We start from the raw sequence: 24,527 nt of genomic DNA, 5'->3' as shown, positions 1-24,527 counted from the left end.
AAGCTGCTTGCCAGCACTTAAGATGGCGGCGGCGCGGTTCCCCCGCTGTGTAACCGCACCCGGAGCGGGGCAGGCCCCGCCGCTCCGTACTTTATTTATTTACTGAGCCGCTGAGGGAAGTGACGCTACTCCGGAGGCGGCAGCGCCGAGCGGGGCCTGCCGGGAGGCCGAGTGGGCGGTGGCGGGGCAGGAGGCGGTGGCCGCCGGGAGGGGGCCGGGCCGCAGCGACGCGGTTCCTGTCGCCGTGACATGGGTTCCCCCTCGATGGCGGTGGCCGCGGGAGGCCTCAGATAACCGGTCGGGTCCCCGTTCCCCTTCCCTCCCCTCCTCGCCCGCCGCCATGCACGCCCGGGCTCCGCCGCCCCCTAAGCAGCCCGCAGGTAAGACCCGGTGCCGCCGCTGCCTGTGGAGGTGGTTGTTGGTCTCCTCCAGGCCTGGCCGGGGACGGGCACCCCGTGCCCCGCGGTGAGGGGTGCGGACCCCTTGGTGCTTCACCCCGGGGCCTGCAGCGGCCGGGGCCTGTTGGGGCACCGCGGTTTCCGACCTTCCTGCTCTATAGCCGGGGGAGCGCGGTGGGGCCGGGCCGCCCTGCCCGGCGGGAGGGCTGGGAAGGGGGGTGAAGCCCCACGGCCCTTCCCCTCGCTGAGGGGAACTCTCCTCGGTGCGTCCCGCCGGGGCTGGGCCGCTGCAGGGCTGCCCTCGGGGATCGGCGGCTTTGTCCTTCGGCAGCCGGCCATGGGGGTCGAGCGGGCGGGTGCCCGTAGCGGGAGCCCCGCGGTTCTGTGGGGTTCAGTGGGGCCGCAGGTGGAGGAGAGGGCTCCGGGATGTGGTGCAGGAAGTTGAGCTGTCCGGTGTGTTCACTTTTCCTCATAAGCGTATTTTGCTAAGGGGCGTGAAGCATGTCAGTTGTTAAACGCATCTGAAGAGGGCACACGGAACTGGAGTCATGATTTTATGTTTTTATAAGTAGTGCAGTTCTGAAATGGGGCAAAGTTGCTGAAATGCTTTTTAAGTCCTGATGCTTCAGTTTGCAATTGTAAGTGGCTACCTGATGAACCAAAATGTTCATTTTCATTAAAGATAATTCCTTAAACCAAGGGTTAAACTTCGGGATTCCCTCACAGTGTCTGTAAGTTGGCTTCTTGATGGTGTCAGCCCTTTCCTCCAGCTTCAGCACAGAAATTGAATGCAGAAGTCTGCTCCTTTTAAAGCAAACATCTGTTCGTAAATGGAATGAATAGAAGCGGCATCGTTGACAAGAGCTGTAGTACATTGGTTGTATTAAGTTTTGTTTTCATGCATGTTTTGCATGAAGTGTGATGTGCTTCATCAGAACTGTTTTTTTTCCAGCTGTTGAGTCCATGGTAAAGTGAGTTTGATGGATGCTGCTTTTTAACTGCTCTGGTCCGTGGAGGTTAAACAAAATTAAAAGTATTTCCTCTTTGTTTTATTCTCTGGACAAATGAACCAGACTTGGAAAACCAATTAGCCTGCTTTAAGAATAAAAATGTTAGGTTGTGTTGTCGATGCACACTATGCATGGTCACACAGCTAACACGGAGGTAGCAGCTCCTCGTGATGAAGTTGGAGCTGTACCTGGAGGAATATGACATGAACTGGGAGAGCCAGGAGAGGAGATGAAGTACCTGTGGCTACTGATAGCTTGTGGGTTTTTTTTCAAACATTGTGAAAATAAATGGCATAAACTTGAGGATATGTTAATTTAAATGTAAAAATACGAATTAGCACTATAATAAAGTTACTTCAGAAAAGGCAGTGTGGCTATGGTGTTCCCATTCCACATAGTGTTTGCGTAAAGTACATGTTGTGTGACCTTCTGAGGTCATGTGAAAGTATGACCTCTTCTTTTTACTTCCTTAATTTGTTTATAAGCAAGCAGTTGAAGGAGCTCGGCCTCGGCAGACCCATTTGTGCTGTCTGAGTCTTATTTTTTAATTTTATTCATATTTTGGGTTTAGGTTTTTTTGTTTGCTTCCATCATGGCACTGGAATGGGTTGCCCAGGGAGGTTGTGAATACTCCATCCCTGGCTGTGTTCAAGGCCAGGTTGGACAGAGCCTTGGGTGATACGGTTTAGTGTGAGGTGTCCCTGCCCATGGCAGGGGGGTTGGAACTGGATGATCTTAAGGTCCTTTCCAGCCCTAACTGTTCCATGATTCCATGGTTTCATGTCACAAAGGATTTAACAGCCTATAAAATTCAGAGTTACACCCATTGAATTGTGTGTGTGCTGCATATTTCTCTTGATGAAGACAGCATGTGAACTTACATTTATACTTGAAAATTTCTTTAGTAGCTTACTGAATTAACGTAAGCATTTTAACACCCTGATTACATAAAATGATATCCTGAAACTTTCAGTACTTTGAGAGGACTTGTCTTTCATAGTGGAAATAATAGAGCAGCCTAGATGGACTTCACTCAACTCTTTGCCCTTTCCTCTTGAAATATTCATAGAGCTCTCCTTGCAGGTATCTAGTGGTATTAGTTTGAAACCCGGTGGTAAAGAAGCTGATGCTGGATCTGGTTGTTCTCACTATACTCAGCAGCCTAATATTCTTTCAGATACTCATTATCCTTTTTGACAAAATGCTCAATCCTTCCTGTGCTATTGTACTGTTTGACAATTTAAGCTACGTCTTTGTGAGCATTTCAGTGCGATGACATGCTAACCCTTTCATGGGGATTCAAAATACTCATAACTTCTCTGGATAGTCCCCTTAAGAGAAGTGTCTTAGATCCCACTCATTGTTAGGTTTCACAAGTTTTGTCTGTTAATTTTATTTTTCCTTTGTGCAGAAACCACAGTGTAAGCAGCTCCCGTGCACACACAAAAAAGGCCTTGAAATGTGCCTTATTTGAAAACTGACAGTCTCATTTCCAGTGTACTCTCTTCCGTGCTAATGCCTATAGCAATTAAAGTTTTGGGTTGATCCTGGGAGGGATGTTTTTGTGTTGGTACCAGTTGCAATGAGTCTGCTTCTGTATAGCAAATAATTTGGGGTTTTCAAGCCCAAGAGTGCTGTTTTGCAAGAACCACAAGAAAGGCAAAACTTTTCTTTGCTTTAATACATTTGAAAGTAGGCGCCAAGGGGAAGGAAATGTGAAACTTGAAGTTCATATGTCTGTTGAAAAGTGAGGGAGAATAAATGTTGTTATTTGGAGTATTAGGTGTCTTTCTAGTATTGTGTTTATTATGAGATAATGTCTGTAAGTGGGATAAATGATAAATAATGTAAGCCTGTTCTTGCTCTGTGTTTAGCTTGCTTCAGTCAGGTTCCTTGGGGGCTTTTGCCTTTCCCCCTCCCTTGTTCTCTGCATGTTGAAGAAGAATACTTGTTCCCTTAGAAACAAGAAGTTTGCAGTGATGGAAGGAGGACCTATGGTTGTTCTCCCTATGCAACTGTTTCCTCTGCCAAGCTGTGGGAGAACCTTTCATGTAAGAGTTCACCTCTGAGTGTTTGTAATCTGCTCTTTACTGTAGCCTGTGTGAAGTTTGAAGGGTTTATGTGTGATGAAGAACATATTGCTCTCTAAATAAATCTCTGAGAACGGTTGACCTTAAGTAATCTAGTTCTAATACTTTCTAATCCAGCATCCTTTTGTCTTAATTTAGAACAGGTTCCCAGCTAACATGTTTGAGGGTACCATTCAGAAATAGATTTTCTCACTGAGTTGAACACTTTTGAAAGGAATTTAAGAAATGATAAGAAATAAAACATCTCAGTTATGTGTTATTTTTGACATCTGTCTTTACACATTGCATAGATGTGTGCTGTACATTGGACACAAATGTTGTGTTCCTACAGAGGCAGATTTTAAACCTGATTGACTTTCTCAGCCAGTTGTGTTTGCCTATATGAATTAAAAACATGCTTGTTCTTACAGCATTTTTCCCACTGTTTACAGATTTAGGTACAGACAATGTCTTTATCTGCAGCTGTTAAGGCAAGTCAGCAGATTCTGAGTTGAAAGATTAAATTTTAAATTATTATTTTTTTTTACTAATAGTAACTATAAAAATAACCTGATCTTTTGGGTTTGGACAAGTGATTCTATTCTTGGTTAAAAAAATTGTTTTGTGAACTAACAGATTTAGAGTCATATTTTTCAAATGTTCCTCTGATTCCACAGCTAAGCCAAAATGCAGCAGGGAGAAGGTTGGATGCCAGGCTAGGCTGGATGGGGCTTTAAGCAGCCTAGTCTAGTGGAAGGTGTCCCTGCCCATGGTAGGCAGCTTGGAACCAGGTGATCTTTAAGGTCTCTTCCAATCCATTCTATGATAAATGAAACAGCACATGCACTGAAAGTGTTTTGATTCCTTCCTCATATAATCTAATAAGGAAGGTGTCTATATCCCAGATCTGTTTGAATTTCATGTTTGTGCCACCTAACTTGGTCTTCCTGTATTGTCAGCAATAAGAGGAAGAAGAGCACTGTCAAAGGTTAGAATCTTGCATAGGCTGGATCTTCTGAGGATGTTTACTGCTAGCCTGGGGAGGTCAGGAGGACAGGAAGAGTGAGCTGCCTGAGATAAGTACCTGAATCCTGAAGGCAGTCTCCTGAGTTTGGTTTCTTTAATGTTCGTTTTACATACAACACCTTTTAATAGAAGGTGTCTAGCTCTAGCACATTTGGTGTTTGTTGAAACCACAGTAATGTACAGTGGTATTGATTAATTCCAAGTGTTGGGTAATGAGAAATAAGGCTTAGGTACATTTCCTTTACTGGAACTGGAGAACATTGTTTTCCTCAACTCATATGTCCAAGCAAGAATAAAAAGTGAAATTTGTGCTTTGGGTAATGGACCTTCTGGCTGTAACGGCATTACCTTCAAAATCGAAAACATTGATTTCTTGGAGGCTTTATGAAGGAAACATTTTCTTGCTGTATTTTGTTTGCTGGTAACTTATTCCAAAAATAAAAGTAAGCTTATTAAACCAATTTAAGAACATATCGATTTCAGCCTGGACAGTGACTCTGTCTAGAGCAGTTTGGGGTTGTAGAAATGCTATTTTAACAGACAGGCTCTCCTCATTTACAGTGGCCCTTTCTAGAAATAAGTTTTGAGATGCAGAAAGACTGTAAATCCATTTTCCATTGTTCGTAAGCCAATGAAAAAAAGTTATAATAGAAGAGGACAGCTTTTCCTGCTGGAAGCCAACATTCTGCTGTACTGAGAATTCTAAATCTGGTCCTCACTGTGGTATTTTTGGTATGTGCTTGAGGAATTCCCTTGCAGTAGAAGAGTTAAATGTTCTTGGAAAATTCAGATGCTGGCAGCTAATGACTTGAATCAGTCTCCTTGCCACTGCAAGACTTTTACTTTAGGGCATTTCAGTACCATTGTAGCTTCTGTCCTGGAGATCTTGATCATGCCATTTCTGATTATCTTGTTTTCTTTATGCTCTAAGTGATGGGTTGCTTAACTCAGCTTTGCTTACAGAGTAATCCACAGCTGAGAGGTTATCCATTGTTTTACTAATGTTCATCTTAAGTTAAAAGGAACGTTCTGCTCCACAAGGAGTTTCTTTTGAATTTACAGGCCTCGTGTTATTTCTTGAGAGATACTCTTTGTGGCCTCCCAGGTTTTTAGGTCTTATGTAAGAGCCAGACATGCCGTTTCAAGTCTGCCTTAGAAGACACATAGAGAAGGAACTATTTATACCTGCTTTTGTGTAATCACATTGTTCTCTTTGCTACCATGTCTTTGTTAGAATGTTACTATTATTCTACAAAAGGTAATGAACAAGGATGTGATGCGTGCGTGAGGAAAGCAGTTATTGTTTCCTATTTACTGAAATTAAAAAGATACCCTGGTTTGATAGCAAATGCTTTAGAAACCTGGTTAGTGACTTAAGATAGAATGGTGTGCATTTTGACATTGCAAATCCTTGCCCTATCAGAGGTTAAGTCAACTGCTACTTTTTATCTTTTCCAGCATTAGTTATTTCTGCTTTCTCTCTTCTTCTAAGTGTTCTAAATTAACCTGAGTTACATTCTTGAATGGTTTAAACCAGGAGCTGCAATAGCATAACTGAATCTTACCGATTACAATCAGCAGGCTGGTTTTTTATTTTCTTTAAAGTAAAATGTCAATATATACTTGTAAGTGTATTTGTGAATTACATTTATAGTATGACTTCAACAGTTAATAATAATGAAATTTGTGAATTTCCTTCATAATGAATATTGAAGTATAAATATAAAGAAACACGTGCAAGCAAGAAGTTAACCAGTGTTTTCAGCTTTAAAAAATAGAGTGAAGAAAATGGCATCTGAAACAGACACAATTCTTTAACAGCTTTTTCCTGAAAAATCTTGAGCAACTGCATGTCATAAGGAATTGATGTAAATCCATCATCAGTCTAATATTAAACTATTGTGATCTGAAAAAATAGCTGACTCTTGTCAACATGTTGTAGCTAAAATAATTCAGTTTAAACATGAACACTTAAACTCTGTCAGATTCTACACTTCAAGGGGTAAGATCTGATGCCATAAACCTGGGCTGTTGTGTATTATGAATCATAGAAGCAGCTGCTCTATTATGTGTAAGTAAAAACTATTGAAAATTCCTCTGAAAGAAGAATCCTTACTATACGCTGTGTTCTGAAAAAATGTCAAGTTCTATTTGCTTAAAATTAGCATGTTTCAAGAGTATTTAAATATAACAAATGTGAAAGTTGCATGTTAAATTCATAGCTGACGTCTAAATTTGGGAGTCACTTCCCTCAAAAATCTGGAGAAGATAAATAATCTGCATATTGGTTATAGATTTGTGCAAATTCTGCTTTAAGTTAAATCACAGCTTGGGTTAATTACTTGAAAAAACAGGTTTACAAACTTACATAGCCTAGTGCTTGGAGCAGGAGTTTGTCTCAGTAGAGTGTAAGACCCCATTTGAGTGCCAGACAAAGCACGGATTAAGTAAAAGAATTAATCGATGAAGTTGTTCTGTCAGCCTTGTGGGTTTTCATAATCTTAATGTTCCAGTAGATGATAATGAATTAGGTTCAGTAGTTTATGGTTGGCAGGTAGAACATTTTTGGAAGTCAAGAAAGGGGATCGTAATGAAAATTCTTTCTGAAGAAAGTATATTAAGGCAAAAAGTCCCATGTTGTTCTTATACTGCAGGTAGAATTGGGATTATGCCCTGTTTAAAAATAAAAGAATTATCATGAATTACTTAGTCAAGGGGAGGGGTAATTCTTGAATGACTTTTTTTCCTTCTGTTACACTTTGAGTATGGTATTCTTTTGAGTAAACAGCTGTTAAATTGTGTTAAGGTAACAATCTTACACTCTTCTACAATACAGATGTATACATTTTGGAGCTCTTTTACTTCAGCTTTTAAAATATAGCTGTAACATCTTTGGTAATAGATGCCATTTAAAAATATACACAAGTTAATGTACAGTTGATTATGTAGTTGATTCTTGTGGGTTAAACTGATTAAACGTGTAGTAGACCATCAAACCTATGGTCAGATTTTTAAATGCACAATTAATGTTCCATGTAGATCCTGTTTTGGCAAGTGTTATTGGAACATTTCTGGAGCAGAGCATTGTGCTACTGGACTACTGCTGTGTAAATGATCCCTGTGATGTTTTAAAAGTGCTTTGAAATGAAAAATTGAAGGAAGTTTCTTCTTTTTTATGGCCGAAGTTGCAGGAGAGAAAGTTTTTAGGTGGTCAGAGATCTTCCTACGTATTTGATTGGGCTTTGGCAGTCAGCTTCAGCCCCCATGCAGTCTCTTCACATTGTCTTTGTCCTCTGTCCCTGCTTTTCTTGTTCCTTGCTTCCCTTTTTTATGCTAAGTGCAAAGAAGAGGAGTCTTGTGGGTAAATTCCCTTTGACTGTGGTGCTTGCTGCTCTCATATTATTCAGTTTGCCTTCTGAGTGCTGCATCTTGCGGTTGTTTTTTTAGAACATCCTTGCCTATAAGGATTTTCTCAAGTCTGTTATGATTTGTTTTTAGCCAAGATAATACAGTCAATTATTTAAAAAGTTGGTAGAGTTACTTATGTCCAGTGTTGATAGGAATTAATTCTTAACCTGCATTTCTTGCATGAGATCTTCTGATGTCAAATCGTGGAGCAGTTACTAATGCAGAACTGAGTGTGATATTTCAAATGACTCAAGTGAAAACCAAGTTACACAAGCCTATAAATCTGAAAAGACTAGACTTAAAAATAAAACATGTGCTTTTGGTGAAACATAAAGACAAATTTTCTTTTTAATACGAAGGTTCAGAAGCTTTCTTTGAGGCTTTGGATGCATAGTGTTGACATATTAGTTTAAGTAATATTGGCCCCATCAGGAGTACTGTGTCCAGTTCCAGGCTCCTCAGTGCAAGACAGACAAGGAGCTATTGGAGAGGGTTCAGCAGAACCCACAAGGATGATCAGGGCTCTGGAGCATCTCTCTTATGAGGACAGTTTGCAGGAGCTGGGCTTGTTTAGTCTGGAGAAGACTGAGAGGCCATCTCATTTAATGCATCTAAATATCTCAAAGGCGGGTGCCAAGAGGATGGTGCCTGACTCTTTTCAGTAATGCCCAGTTGCAGGGCAAGGAGCAATGGCCATAAACTAAAATAGGAGAAGCTTCAACTCAACACAAGGAAGAACTTCTTTCCATTGAGGGTTGCAGAGCACAGGAACAGGCTGCCCAGGGAGGTTGTGGAGTCTTCCCTCTCTGGAGACATTCAGAGCCCTCCTGGACACATTCCTGTGTAACCTGCTCTGGGTGGCCCAGCCTTGGCAGGGGATTGGACTAGAGGTCCCTTCCAACCCTCGCAATTCTGTGATTCCGTATAATGCATGATTTAGGAAGCTCATCAGCATCCTCCTGCATCTAATTCCTATCCATAAAGCTGTGGTAATCTAGATAGGCTGCTGAGCTGGCAGTGCTTCTTAGCCAAGCAAATAGTTGCAGTTGATCAAAGAACTTTCCAAGACTTTAGAAAACTTTAGGCTGTGGGAGTACAATGTGGATTTGTGTTATTACTGAACCAGCAAAACTACTTTGTCATATGCTTGCCAGTTGGAAACAAATTTGAGGTTGCTTCTCTCTTTGCTTTTCCCTCCCTTTCTCATGACTTCTCATCAATACAGGTAAGGCTTCTGGGAAAGACAAGGCTGATCTACCTAGATTTAGTCTCCTTTTTACATGACTATAATTACATGCGTGACTTGATTATTCAGTTTCAAAAAAAAAGACATTTCTGATACATATCTGTGTTTTATATATGCATTTATACCATATATATTCACTTTGGTGTTAAACTTGGATCTTTATTACTCGTACTGCATTGGAAGCCTCAGAAATGGGTCATGTGGACTTCAGAAATCTCTGTTTCAAAATCGAATGTGTTAGCTTTCTAACTCTAACTTGTGTCAGCACACAAGGATTTGACTTTCTCAAGCATGTAATGTTTTATAGGCTATGTGTTAGAGAGTAATTGAAGTATTTAGTATTTGACTTTCTGCTTCTCTGGGTTTAGTTATATGGCTTTTTCTTTCCAGTGTAAACCAACATGCTGTAAATCAACATAATAAAATATTTTCTTTTTAAATGGCTTTAGTCATGTTTTGAAGGGATTGTACCTCTCTGCTTAATAAATAATAAAACACTTAATCATACAATTAAATTGTTGTTGAGGTTGCAGTGACTTTCAATCATAGTACTTTGTCTATGTACATAGTACTTGGTGGGATAAGCAGAACAAGGAGCTGCTTATCCTACACTCCCCAGAAGCCAGTCGGTGTGGTTTTAGTAGGATTCCTATTTTCACCTTCCTTATTTCCAGCCATTTCATTGTTTCTGTTCATCCTCCTGTTTCTTCTGGGATGGTAATGGCATATATCCAGTCTTGATATCCGTATCTATATATATATATATATATCTATAGATATATATGAACATAAAATATATATATAATATACTTGAAATAGTGCTGAGGGGCTTTTTTGTTTGATTCAAGAACTAGTTTCTTGCTTTTATTTCTTCAGCTTTTGTCACATGAGGTAACATGATAAATACTGTGTTGACTAAATTTTCCAAGTAGGTGTAACAACTCTTGTTAAATTTTGGGAGGTTTAACAGTAAGTTTATGCTGTTGTGTGCTGAGATTCAAGTAGAGACTTGTGAAAGCAGATTTAGTTACAAGGGATGATTATTTTTTTATATCACCAAATAAGACCACTCCTTTTTATTAATAATAACCCCAATAAATCCTTTCTCTTTTCCAGGAATTGGAGGGGGAGAGTGAATCCCATCCCAACTGCTGCAGCTTTTTCTTTCCTTTCTCCTAAATGTCAGTGTGTTACCAAAGAGCTACTGATTCATGATGCTAGGAGTCATCAATTCCAGCCATAATACCATTCACTGTTCAACCAGCTCCCCTATAGCTTTAAATAGTGCTATCACCAAGATATGGTGCCTTGAGATGAACACAGCTCATACATACCAATATCTACCTAACCAGTCTGTCTTCTACAAAAGAACGAAACCAGCACTTCCACCTACGAGGGCTTATCTTTATGTATAGCATATGGATCTTTGCAGTAAAACCTTCAGAAAGCAGTTGAGGTTTGGATATACTGGGTATTTAATCTTAGTGTTGATGGCTGACCACAGTAGGTCTTGGAAATTTGGATATAAAAAAGGAATAGTTGCTCTGATACTTACAAAGAAGAAATGCTGTTATTGCATTTGCTGGATTGAAAGCCCAGAGGCTTGGAAGCTAAACAGGTTGGAGTAATCTGTATGCAAACACAAAGTCGTGCTCTACAGACATCTCTGAAATGATCTTTACATGAGTGTGTACATTAAACAGCAATTGCTAGACCTTAATGTAAAGGGAGAGTGCACTGGAGAGATGAGACCTCTGAGATGAGAGGGAAGCTCTTCTCTCAAATACTTTATTAAGCAGCTGCTGCTGAGTAAGCCTATGTGGGAGCTTGTTGACAACTTATTCTTTATTCTAAACAAAATTCCTTTTCAGCCTTCTTCAGTCTGCATGGGTTGTTACAAATTACTTCAGGGTTTCATCTGATAAGCATGATGTTCTTTTATAACTGCAAAATACCTTCCCTAGCAAATACCAAGAGTTGTTCGGCTCAAGCACTGTGATGTTGTGCAGAGCTTCATTTGTTGTTGTTACACCCTTTGTGTGCCGTCGTTTAGGTTCATGTACAAAGTTGTTTGATAAAGATGCTGAAGTTAAGGTTTGTGGTTTACCTGTCTTTCAGAACTAGTATTGTGAAGTCTGCACTTACTGTGGGGGTTAGAAATTCAAATATTTACTAATATGTATAGGTTGTTTCCACTCTTTCTGTAGATAATGCTGGGTATGTTACGCTTTATACTCATGACAAGTGTCATTCAAAATGGAAAGAGCTGGGTCATATCTCTCCCTTTAAGGACCTCTTATGCTATGAACTAGTGAAGTGATATGTACAACTGTGAATCTGTAACAATCTAGTTGTTGTTTAATTAATTACACAGAATATCCAAAAAAACCATCAAGATCACTCCTTAGGAAGGAAGACTTTCTATCTATACCTTGCTTGTTACTCTAATGGTTTGCAGTGTTAAGATGGAGTCCTTAATCTGTTTCTATCTAGGCCATGGGAATAAGTCCTTTTTTTTTCCTTCCTGTGATTTAGTGATTTGTGTTTAAATATTTTATGGATAATCTTGCTCCTTTCTGCTTTTGAGAAGAAGCTTTGATGAAGTTTGTTTTGCCCTAGGCTTTGCTGGTGCTTGTTCCCAACTGGCGGTTTATAAGACAAAAGCAGGCTGGTGATAGCAGCTGTGGAGACAGCGTGTTGGCTTACTGTTATTAAACCCAAAGAACAGGGACACCGTGAATTGGTAGAAAGAAACCTAAACAGTAGAGCAGCCTATCACAGCTAATGATGATAACAGCAGCTCCTCTCTCCACTCATTCACAGTCTCAAAGCTTATGGAAATATCTTTCAGTCTTTGGTTCTACTGAAGGTGCGTTGTATACATGAATGTTGTGACATAGTCCGTCGAGTGTCGTAGTTTCTGTCACACAGTAAGCTGAGCACACAAATGAGCATGGCAAAAGATGGACCAGGATCATTGGATATTTTATGAATTGCTTGTGATGGGAGGTAGAGGACTGGTGGGTTAAAACTGAGTTTAATTGTCTGTGGTGCACAATGGCTCAAGGCAAATGTGGTTTGTGTTCTGGCATTTTGGCACCGTCTGCTGAGGATATGATTATGTAGTAGTTTGCAAGAGATGTGAACTGTCCCCAGTAGATTCTCTGTGACTTCTAAAACAAAAGAATTGGTTAGAAAATGGGTTTGGGGTTTTTCTCATATCTAATATGGACATAGACATATGCACACTTGTGTAAAACAAAACATGAAACAGTAGAATTAAAAAATATGAATGACAAAAGCTAGCCAAATTCTAATATACTTCTTTTTTCTCACTGTTACAGAAATATATTAATTTGAAGTGGAACTAAACAATGGAACCAGATATTATTCGAATGTACTCCTCATCCCCTCCACCACTAGACAATGGAGCTGATGATGATGATGAAGATGAATTTGGAGGATTTTCTGGTGTAAGCACTGCTGGAGTAGCTTTTCCTGATTTTGATACACCAGACTACGGTCATCCAAAGGAAGAGTTTATACCCACGAACCATTTCATCCCACTTCATGATTATTCTGACAATGTAGCTAGCATTGCAACTTTCACATCTGTTAGAAATGTTAAAGACTGTGTTACAGAGCTTCCTACTCTTACTAAGGAACTTTCTGATATGCCAGCTACTAATACCAGCAAAGAAAAATCCAAGTTTAGAACTTCAGGTACTGCTTTAGAAGATGTAAGTAAAAGAGGGGAACAGAAAGACAACACTGGGAAATCAGAGGGCTTTTCTTCTGGTATAGCAGTTGGGAGTCAGGATGAGCAAATAGATGCTTGTAATGGTGAGAAAATTCCATGTCTAGAGATTCTAACAAACGGATTTGCAGCATCAGACCCTGCAAATCCTCAGGGAACAGAGGATCTAGACAGTATTGGTGACTCAAAGGGACTGAAAACTGTTAGCACCCATAGTACTGAGCAAAATTTGAACTCAATGCCTAGCTCAGGTGAAGACTTTGCAGATTTTGCTTCATTCTCAAGCAAAAAGCCAATCCATTTAGAGGGAACAGGAGCTACAATATGCAGCATTCTTCATGAAAGAGACTCTCTGAGCATTCAGGAGAACAACAGAATAAACAGAGTAACTCATATTGAAGAAGTTTGCATTTCAGAAATTAGTTGTGAACAGGGTCCCTCAGCACTGGAAGATAATGAATTTGCAGTTTCTACTAAATCTCTAGTAACTGGAAGTTCAATATGCACTACTGAAAATGGAGAGCTCAGTGGAAGGAGAAGACAGCATGGCACAGAGAATGGCAAAGATCTTACTAGGCCTGATGACTCTTCAGGAACAGAGTGCATTAAGGTTGATAAGATCCAAAGCCTAAGCTGTGATCTTGCAGGAGAAAAATTGGGTGATTCTGAAGATCTTAAGAATGGTGGAAGTAGTACTGAAGTACTAGCTTGCAGTGACACACATGATGATGATGATTTTGGTGATTTTGGCTCAGTCAGCAGTGCATCTCCCACCTTCAGTAATGCCCAAGAACCAATAAATGCTCCAGATCTAGGAGGACCTTCCAAACAGCCCGCACATATTAGTGAAACTAATGATGAATTTGGTGAATTCAGGGACACAAGTACTGTTTCTCAGCAGCCAGCAAGGTTGGATCATACTGAACTAAACCAGACTGCTGACACTTTAGAATGTGATACTACCAGTAAAACTTCTGGCTTAGACTTCCAGCATACTACTGAGGTAGAAAATGGTGATGACAGTGAATTTGGAGACTTTGATTCAGTGCCAAAACCTCAAGATGAGAGTGTTGCTTTTCAGGACTCTGACGACTTTGCGGACTTTAGTTCAGCAGGTTGTAACCAGGCTACAGACTGGAATGCTTTTGAAGATGAACAAAAAGACAGCTGTTCTTGGGCTGCCTTTGGAGATGAGCAAGCTGGAGAATCTCATCACAGAAAAGAGACGTGGCAGTCACATAGGACAGACGCATCTGCCAGGATTGATGGTCCAGTATTACACAAGACTGACAGTTTTGCTTTAGTGTCTTCCCAAGGAACTACCAGTAAGCAATTTCAAGAGCCAGCACCTTCAGTTCAGGTAAGGGTGTTCTTGATTTCTTTCAGTCTTGTTCTCTTGTGCATACCTTTCTTCCTGGTTCCTGCTTCTGCATGCAACAAGTGTTTGAGTAGTCCTTATTTGTCTTGTGGGAGAGATTTAATTTGCTGGGTGAAATGGACTGGTATGAAATAGTGTGCTGTGTTTGCATCCTCTATCTTATGCACTGTTACTTCCTGCAGAAAAGTGAGTGGGGACTGCTGGAACTTGTATGCATTTGTCTTGGTGATTACATGTGGTCCTTTACATAAACTGATCAAAGAAATAAGCCATCATAAACATTTCAGAGCCTGGGGTAATTTTTCCTTTGATTTTGTAGTTTACTGCCTTTTGAGGGGACACTGGTGTTGCCTTTTCATGAAACAGTGGAGTGACTGGAAGATGAAATTACTGATTCCCACTATTTTTCATCACCATTCTCTTATCATGTTTTAAAAATCTGATTAAAAATGATGATTTGTAAATAGCTGCACTTACTTGCTTAGAGTAGAGAGCAGAATAAAACATGACCTATGGAGTTCTGTCCCTTGTATTCCAACTCCTGGAAAGTTAATAATTTAAAAGATATTTAAAAATAAGTCTCTGCTGTACATTAGTTGTGGGGAGCTCTACATTATAGCAGCATCACAAATATAGGAACTGGTAACTTGTTAAAGCTGCTGGTATTTCTAGTTAGGAGTTTCAGGGAGGGTAAAGTAGATAGGTTTCTTCCCTTCACCCCCCTGCAGGTTTTCAGACGTAGTTGCTAAGTATGTATTAATTCTTTTCACCAGTTATCTTTGAGGTCTGTGCCTGTTCGTACACAGATCTTTAATATTAGTATTTAATATTAGTTTTACAAAACTCAGAACAACAATTTGAGTTTTAAATGCTCTTCAGTATTTCTTTTCAGTCACGTTGTCCCATGTGAGTAGTTTAGTGTATGCTCTGTCTTTCTGCAGTGTGCGGCAGCACCAGCAATAAAGGCTGTCAGTGGTAATATGTGTCTGAAAGGTTTGGATCTTCTCTGGCAATAAAAGGAAATGAGGCAAGTCCTTTTTTCCAGGACCTCGTGTAGGCTTGGTGACATTCCTGCCTCTTCCTGTTTCCTACCAGTGACAAGTAAAATGGCTTTTCAGAAGAAGGTTGTGCCAGCTGGAGCTTTGCAAGCATCAGCAAATGGAATGCAGTGTTTGAGGACTTAGGGCTGATTTCTTGTCACCTTAAAAGGTGTGAGCCTCAGCTCCTGACAATTTCTGCTTGCAGGTTTGTGCAGTTTGTGCAGTGAATGACACACTGAATTTCAGAGTGACTTCAAGAGCCCAAGAAAGGCTCATGAGTGAACCTGCAGGTGGATTTCTTTGCCTATGCAAAACCTTACTCATCCTCACCTGAACGTGTGGGTCCATTTCTCAAGTTGAAAACACAAATCTGTTGTTGTCTGTTCTGTTGGTCATTCACCCATAGAATTAGAGAGCACAAAGGTCATTAGTGCAATTCATCTAAATTTTCCCTGTTGTCACTTGAAAGCCTGTCCAGAATCTGACAAAGAAGTGGGATGGGGAGATGATTTCAGTCAGTCATCCATTTTTCTAGTTACTCATGCTATTAAGGGATAGTCTGAAGATATCATACACTTATAACTGTCCGTAATTTTATAATGGAGTTTCAGTAGAAAACACTTTTCAATGTAAATGTTTATAAAAGCAGAACCTTCAGAGGTTCTGTAATTTATTTCTTTTTCCACCTCCCTGAGTCTTCCTTAACAAAAGATAAAAGCCAAGTTACAGTGGAAGTTCTTCCATGATCTGCCATGAAGTCTCACAGTACTTTGGTTAGATTGCAAAGAATGTTTTAAGACTTAAATATTTTTTCATTCCTTTCCTTTATACTTCAGCCAGTTGTCATTGTTTGGCTACAAGGTGAGGTTCTGCTTCCCCTGCCAGTGAGGAAATGCAAGTCAGAGAATGTTTTACACAAATGAGCTGTAGAGGAAGTTGAGCTGGATATGTTTTCTCTGTTGCAATAGTTTCCTTAGCCTTGCAATGACAGTTAGTTGCTATATTTTTTTTCCTGTTAACTCGTAAAAACAATAGTTACACATTTTCAAAGCATCATTTTTATTCTGTAAATGCTATAAGTTTTGGAAGGTTTGAACCTTTTTTATATTTTAAAAAGTGTATTGTTTTCATCTGAAGTACTAATCCCGATTTTCTTCTGTTGAGCCACACAACTAGGAGCATTGAGATTAGTTGGGTCAACATAAGCCAGTAGATAGTCCCAGTACGTTTGAGTGCAGAACCGTAGTAAAACTAAACTCAGCTTTTGACTGGCTTCCTTACTTTAAGAGAATGTCACTGAGGTCAAAACCACAAAATACAGCTTTTTAAAGAATCTGCTGATCTTCTGTTTCCCATGGATTATTCTGGAGCAGTGCGATGCAAAATAAAGGTAGAGATTGGTAAGAGAACAGAGGTATTTTTACCCTAATCAGAGAAGGATCGGGAGCAGTATATCACTTGCATCGATGCAGTGCTGCCAGATCTAAAAACCACATGCTGTAGCAACTTAAAGGGAGCAGGTGGTGCAAGAGAAATACTGCATGTGTTAGACACTTGAGATAGATGTGAAAATTGAGACCTCAGCTTAGGCTAAAGGTGCACTGGGATCATTTACAAGATGCTGTAGGTACTTGATCTGTGATGTTGAGGCTAGAAGAGTCACTATATTGTGGTAGTGAAATAATTTTGAATGGTGTATGAACAGAGTGGTCCTAATGTAATTCTTTATTTTTCAGTTCTCTGCTTTTGTATGCTTAGCAAACAGCATTACTGTTCAATTTTTGCCCATCCAGAATGCACCATGAAGGGAAAGTTACTTACAGGGCAGCTCAAGGTCTCTTGCCAGTGTTCTCTGTGTATTTTCCTTTCTGGTTCCTTAGCTTGTGTTCTCTGGGTGAGGAAATGGCAGCAAAATTTTGTGCTTTCTGAATGTGGTCTTGATTGTAAGGTGCATGCCTGGCAAACTGATTAGAAAGTTGTGGATTTGGTATAATGTTTAAGTAGAAGGTAGACTTTGCTTGAATTCAACTAATTAATCCAGTTTTTCTTACAAAATATAGAATATAGAAGAAGAAAGTAAAGGGAAAAGGTCACAAAATGACCTTATATAGTGACACATACTGGCAAAAACATCATTATGTCTTTTCTTTTTTGCCTTTGATCTTAGACTCCGAATCTTGCACACAACCTGCAATGTAGGATTAGTAACATGCTGACCTCTTCTATTCAGTAGTGCTGCATGGAGGCGAGAAGAAAAGGGCATGGTATATGGTATTCAGTTGAAACTACTGAAGGAATTTGCAACCCCTTAGAAAAGGTTCCGGTTTCAAAGGCTGATGGACACGAATACGCATACTATTATTTGAACCCATAGTAATACTGTCATATATCTTAATCATTTAATGCCTGTCTTCAGCTGGAAAATGTGTAATAGTTGGTTTCAGTATAGCTGCAGGTTTGTGTTAGCTGTAGATGTGCCTTTGTGTTTATTAAAATTGATGTAGGATGTAGCAGTGGGTGAACTGGCTGAGGTAACAAGTACATGTGCTGTACTGTGTGCATTAATCCTCTATGTGATCACATAGCACACTACTAAGTTCTGTTTATAAGGAATGTAAAGCTTGTAGCACAGCTTTTTCCATTAAATAGTGTTGAATGTTAGTCAGCTGAGGGGGTTACTCTGCAGTATTGTGCATTAAGAATATATATAGGACTTAGGCAGCAAAGCACAAGAGCGGTTATTACCTATAGTGATCGTGTGGGTGGGTAATACAGCTGTGCATAGCTGTGTTCAAGGCATATGGACATCTCTAGAGGAGATGAGTTCCTTGATTTAGCTGAGAGTTAACAAATACTGGAAAGGGAGGAAGAGAAGCCCAAACAGTCCTCCAAGTGGGTTTTAAGATCCTATGCATATTTGAGAGCCTGTGCTCACAGGCTCTAGTGCTTCAGATTAATCAGTGTGGGTGATGCACAGTTACTAAGCCACAAGTATACATCAAGACAAAGAAAACCCTGGATCACTGTCACTTAGAGAGTACTTTGTCTTGGATAATCAATAAAGTCATCCTCTTGGAAAAAAGTAATTATGACCATAAAGACTTCAGCCTCTCAGTTCACTGAGGTAAATTAAGATAGTGATGGCTAAATTAAGTTCAGACAGTTGGGTAAAAACTTGCAGTGTAAATATATCTGTCTGGAAAGGTTTGAGTGTAGGTCTATAGCATGATTCTAAAGTATGTGTAGCTGAATAACAGTAAAAACCAGACCATTAAAAGTAGCCCATAATTGTTGTATTTCAGAACAGGCTGGCTATGGGGATCTCACAAAAGAAAATAGTTTGTCAGGGGGTTGGTTTGGTGTTTCTGTTTATATACTTCCTCTCAGAGCCTGGCTGAAAAGTTAGTACAACATGACCAGATAATAATAATGTGACCAACTGAAATGGGAAGTTTTATGTAGCAAGGTAAACAACTGTTAAGCTGCACTTTACCCATATGGAAGATGCAAGATTTGATACCTTCTTCACCTGAAGGAGGATGAATGTGCAAGCCTTCTAGCAAAAATGAGGGAGACAGCTTCACATTTCTATGTTGAACTTTGCTGTGGTTTATAACTCTCTTGTATTAAGCAGTAAGAAGACCAGAGAAGTCTTACTCTTCTTTCTCAAACCACTACATTTTCAGATTTGCTTTGCTGAGCTCAAGATCTTTATAGTTACTGTTTAAAAAAGTGTTGGGTATATTTAGGACTATCATTGTCTTCTTTAATTCTTTACATTATTGTAAAAAACCTTAGTCCTCATTTTGTGTTGGTGAGCGGTTTTAGCTCTTGTGGTATCCTCTTCCTGGCTTGTAAGTCTCAGTTTAGGACCAGTGTTTCCATTAGAAATTGCCTGCAGTAATAAAAGTGAAATAATTCCATTTTTTACCTGTGAGAAATTTATGGCACCATCCTAAATTTACCTGCTTTTCCCAGGAGGTGCAGAAAGACCATCACATTTGGATCATGAGAAGATAAACTAGTGTTCGTTGTAAGCTTAGCTTCTCTTTTTTTTACTCAGTTTTTTTTGTGCCTGCAGCTCTTACTGCTTTTGAGAAGGTGCTTTCTTTGCTAAGCAGAGTCTGCACAAGAGCTAAAGAAGTAAGTTGTTGCTATGTGGAAGTGAAGCTGCTTCTTAGTTTAAACAGCCCATGAGCCTTTCCAAATGAAAATCTACCCCCATTTAGCTAGGAGCTTAGAGTTTAGTGATTTGTGTATTTGTTTGCTCATGTGCACTTGTAACCCACCCCTCCCACCCCCAAAAAAATGTGCCTTTAGTTACCTAAAGGGGCCTACAAGAAGTCTGGAGAGGGACTTTTTACAAGGTCATGTAGTGACAAGACAAGGGGAATGGCTTTAAATTGAAGCAAGGTAGATTGAGATTGAGATTAGATATTAGGAAAAGAATTTTCCCTATGAGGTGAGGCACTGGCACAGGCTGCCCAGAGAAGCGGTGGCTGCCCCATTCCTGGCAGTGTTCAAGGCCAGGTTGGATCCAGCAGCTTGAAGCAACCTGCTCTAGTGGAAGGTGTCCATGCCCATGGCAGGGGGTTGTAACTAGATGAGCTGTAAAGGTTCCTTCCAACCCACACCATTCGTTGTTAATGGTTCTTTCGAACCCAGACCATTCTTGTTAATAGTTCCTGCCAGCCCAAACCACGACTTAGTTACTGTTCAGCTTTGTTTAATGATTGAGTCCAAAAGATGCTGAGACCTACTGAAGTTGATTGGTATGTTCCCCATGGTGAGTTGCATCAATTGGAATCCTTTTTTCAGCTCCTGTGTGTTGACTCTGTGGCCATGTAGTTTAGCTCTTAAAAAAAACCCCAAAAACTGAAACAAAAAAAACTCCACAACAAAAAACCACAAACCAACCAACCCAAAACAAACAAAAAAAAGAAATTTGGAAAAAAACAAAAGCCCTCCCCAACCCACACACACATATGGTGAAGGTAGAGTCGTACATGGTGGCTTAGCTCCTCAAAGGCAAATGTGCTCCTGGAAAATATGGATTGGTTGTTCAAAACCCCAGCAAAGGGAGTTTCTCATTTAGCCTCAGCTTTATTTTGTTAAAATGGTCATAAATACCTCTGTTAGGCACCCTGCAGAGCAGTGGGTTCCTGGTTTAAAATAAATACATAAAATCTCTTGGTTAATCAGTTTCTTTTCTTGGCTTCTGGCCCCTGAGCTTTGTTCTGCTGTTTTTTGAGAGACTTCACTCGGCTTCTGAATCCTAACTAGGAGCTGATCATGTCCATATGGACTTTATTCCTTTCCTAAATTATACATTTAGCATCTTGGATCCTTCATATGCTCATTTCTGTCTCCTTTCTTATGTTTTTCTGTCAGATAAAACTTGAATATCTAAATATACTCAATCATTTAACTATTACACTGGCTTTATTTATTCTTCGATCTTCCAGTTTTGTGTTTGACAGATGCACCCAGCCCAGAGCTTGAGTTTGCTTCCTCTGTAGCCTCTTTTCCTGGCAGCAGGAAAAAGGAGGGCTGAAGATGTGCTCTGCTTTCAACTCTTTCCCTTCTTAAAGCACCTCTGGATGCTGCCAGAGCAGAGATGCTGTGGGTTGTAACCAAGAGTGGGGAAAATGAGGGATTGTGTAGATACGTGGGGCTGTCCCTTCCAATGGAAAGTGGAGTAGAAGGAGGGATAAGTGCCACTCCACTGTTCAGCTTCCAGCATGAGGAGAAGCTCTTGTGTCTGCTCCACAGCTCATGTAATTGCAATCATGGAAAGAAGCAAGAAAACTCTGGGGTTTCCCTCAAACAGCCCCTGTACATGGAGTTCCCCAGAACTTCACCAAGAGAAACATTACAGCAGTCATATGGTGAAAACTGCAGTTCCTGTCAACTGTTTCTATAGTGTAGCCCAAGTATGTTGTCTTTATTATCTTCTCTTTTCATAGCTCTGAAGAAAGGCAGCAATTTGTCAATGTTGAGGTGACCTGGAGTCGGCTGAGCAGGATTTTAGTGTGCTGGGTGGCCTGCATAGATTTGCTGTGTGAAAGGAACTCATTGGTTTTATAGTCTTGTGGTGGAAAATAAGAGAAAAACAAATTCTGCAAACTAAGTACTTTGGCCTTTCAGCTCTGTGGGCTGGATCTTGCCCCCTTTTTAACTGCCAAGGAGATAAATCCTAATCCTCTGGTTGTCATTCTCACTTGGAATTCTGCTAGGTCTGTGATACTGTGATTGTTGCAGGTGATGATTGCCACATAACTTAAGTGTTTACCAAAAACTTCTATGTAGTCACAGAAACTGTGGGGCTTTGAGCTTGTCACTGTTTTGAGAATCACAGTTAATTTTTAGGATGGCAGCTGTAGCCTTCATTCATGTCTTCAGGAAGTGCCTTTAAGAATTAGTCTTCTCAAATGGCAGTGGAAAGCACTTGGGTATCAAATGCTTTCAGGGACATGAAAAGTGGAGAGAAGTTCTTTTCTGCCTTTTTTCCATCCTGAAAGAGATGACACTACCGTGTATCACAGAAATAATACTTTTTTAGTCTATTTTATACATGCAGTAGATTGAGGCTTGTAGAAGGTGGGCATTTACACTAATTTCAAAATCTTGGTAATGCCCTTTATACCTGGGAGTTGTGACCACAGGATTTCATTACCAATTAGAACAAGCTAGCTGTTTTCACTAAGGGCACTGCCACTGCCTGGGGAAATGTGTGTTTATATGCTCTTCCCTGTGTCCATTTGCACACATAGAATTAATTACTCTGGTTTGCTATGGAAACCGTTCTTCTCCATCGTATATAAATAAGGGCTAAGCATTTCTGGAAATGCAGAAAAGATGAAAGGAAGTGTAAAGAAGCTATAATTAAACTGTTCCTGAAATTTTGGCACAATTCTTAAGCTCAAATTTGAAGCAGGGAGCTGACTGAGATGCTGCTTGATTCTTAGAAGCTTTCTGTTCATTCTTTCATTACCTAAGCGAGCATATTCTTAGTCACTAGCATGTTCTGAAATGTTGATCCTTTTCAAGAAACATGATGCCTTGCTGTTTTCATGATCCAGTGCCTTTCATCTGCCTCTCCCTTTTCACTGGGGATCTGTGTTCTTGCTGTATTACAGAAATGAAGTATGCATCACCTGTTCATGTGATAGGGACAAGCGATATATTGTAGGCAATATTAAGGTTTAAAACTTAACTAGAGTGTGCTTTGGTGTGCTGAAACGTTAGGTTAGAATCTGGAATACTAAGTAGTTTTACCTCCTAAAAGTGTAAATTGATGTCTTCTGGTCAATAAATGCAAAACAGCCTACAAGTGATGTGGCAAGTGTTGTACCTTGCTGTATGGCTGAAGTGATTGGGTGTTAAGAGATGATTAAAAGGAAAATTACATACTGTAGAGCATCACTCATTATGGGCAAAATACACCAGTAAGGTAATGAAGAGGAAAAGGAGGGGAAAAAAGTGTGAGTCAGGCATGCTGTGTAATTCAGATCCTTTACTAGTACAACTATGGCATTTTGACATTATGTTTTGCAAGTAACTGAACCTGATGGCTGTCCCTGTCAGGAATTTCTTCCACAGGTAGTAAAACTGAAAAGCTGATGTTGTAAGCAAGTTCATTTTCCCACCATTTGCAGTTAGCAGCCAAATAGCATAGACTGAACAGACGTGGTTCCTAGTTCCTGACTCATCATCCTGACTCCAATACACAGTCAAGATATGCTGATAACATAGTGTTTGCCTGTGTTATGTTTCATGTATTTGCTGATGTACATGGTCAGTGTTTTGCTTAATTGAGATGAGGCAAATTTTCAGGTAAAAAATCTAATGAGAAATGTTGATAAGTTTAAATTGTGAGCTCTAAAGGTTTATCCCAGCTGTATTGCTTGGTCTAATTAAAATAGGTAGCTTCCAACTACCAGCCTTGCTTCTCTGGAACGGACATCATTTCAGTTGTAACAAAACCCCTCTGTCTGAGGGTTTATGTTCGTAAATCAGCGTTGCTGCTGGAATATGCTGCATCTCCACAGGAGGGCTCTGCTGCCATAGCTATACTAGCACACATTGTGGGGTGCCTCTGGGATTTTTTGCCTACTCAGTTTCTTTTCCATTTCCCCAGTAGAAAAGCAGGTATTGGAGCTGCAGGACACTGCCCTGTGTGTGCAGTGCAGCAGAGCAGTGGAAAGGTGGCTGTTGAGACACTCCACATTAGAAAGAAGTGTTGGTTTTGTGCCAGGCTTGTGTTTCTTCCTCTAGCAGGAAGAGAGATTAAGGTGTTTCTGGTAAAAAAAAAAACCAAACAGGTACATTAAAGAACGGCTTTAGTTTCATTTTTATGATCATACCTTGCAATTGGTACTTTTTAATAAATGTTAAGAGTTTGACAGTTACCTTTGTTACTGGGTGAGCTGGAGGGGGAAAAATGCATTGTGTGTCAGTGCTATATCTCCACATCTGATGTCTGAGACAGTTCATAGAGCTATAAGAAAGTTGAAATTCTGTGTCTATATAGAAATACAGAAGAACTAAAGAACAAGAAAGCATACTATACTAGCAAAAAAAAAGGGGGGGGGGGATTTTTTTGCTTGGTTTCTGAGGGCTGGAGGTTGTTTGGGTTTCTTTTGTTTTAAATAGTAAATCTTATCTACCAAAGGCCCAGTACAGGCTGTGGAATTAAAATGCCTAGAAACCATAGGTATAGATACGTGCTGTTTATATTGCTGAGGCCCTGTCCTACCCAACAGCAGAGATGGTGACAGTGGTGGAGAGAAAAGCAGGAGACTATGCATTATGAAACATAAGAACCCTGTCTGCCTTCCTAAGATGCTGAAGTTGCCTTTCTCTTGAAGGATGCTGAAATAATGACAAGATCAAAACATGACTGCAAATACTTTGACAAGCAGGAAATCCTGCCTCGTCTTTCAAAACTGTGGAGTATAGATCAGTACTCTCCTGTAGCCTTCCCAAAAAGCTTCAGAGTGTATTTGCATACTTCTGATGTGAGTTTGTAACACAGGGCACCAGAAGGAAGGTCAGAGGAAAGTAACATTGATAAAGTTGTGGTTATACAAACCATGCTGCTATCTAGCTGACGTCTTATGCAGCTAAAATAAAAGTTAGTGGTGTTCTTGTTTTTTGAGTTATTTGGCTATGATAGAAACACTCCCAAGGTTG

General features: G+C 40.1%; 1 protein-coding gene across 3 annotated transcripts in view; it reads left to right on the top strand.

Moving 5' to 3' along the window:
* The first annotated feature begins 205 nt into the window (after positions 1–205).
* The window catches only part of AFTPH (aftiphilin), a 48,629-nt gene continuing 24,307 nt past the window's right edge, over positions 206–24,527 (top strand). For all 3 annotated transcript variants that reach the window (XR_004549459.1, XM_034060572.1, XM_034060571.1), the window contains exons 1-2: positions 206–380; positions 12,502–14,274. Coding sequence is in view for 2 of the 3 variants with exons in the window: in XM_034060572.1 (XP_033916463.1) it covers positions 12,532–14,274 (1,743 nt within the window). In the remaining variant the exon portion in view is untranslated. The remainder of the gene's footprint in view (positions 381–12,501; positions 14,275–24,527) is intronic.

This window comes from Melopsittacus undulatus, chromosome 3, assembly GCF_012275295.1.
Source record: "Melopsittacus undulatus isolate bMelUnd1 chromosome 3, bMelUnd1.mat.Z, whole genome shotgun sequence".
Classification (NCBI taxonomy): domain Eukaryota; kingdom Metazoa; phylum Chordata; class Aves; order Psittaciformes; family Psittaculidae; genus Melopsittacus; species Melopsittacus undulatus.
The sequence above is the reverse complement of the archived record's forward strand: the minus strand, read 5'-3'. Positions and strand labels throughout refer to the sequence as shown.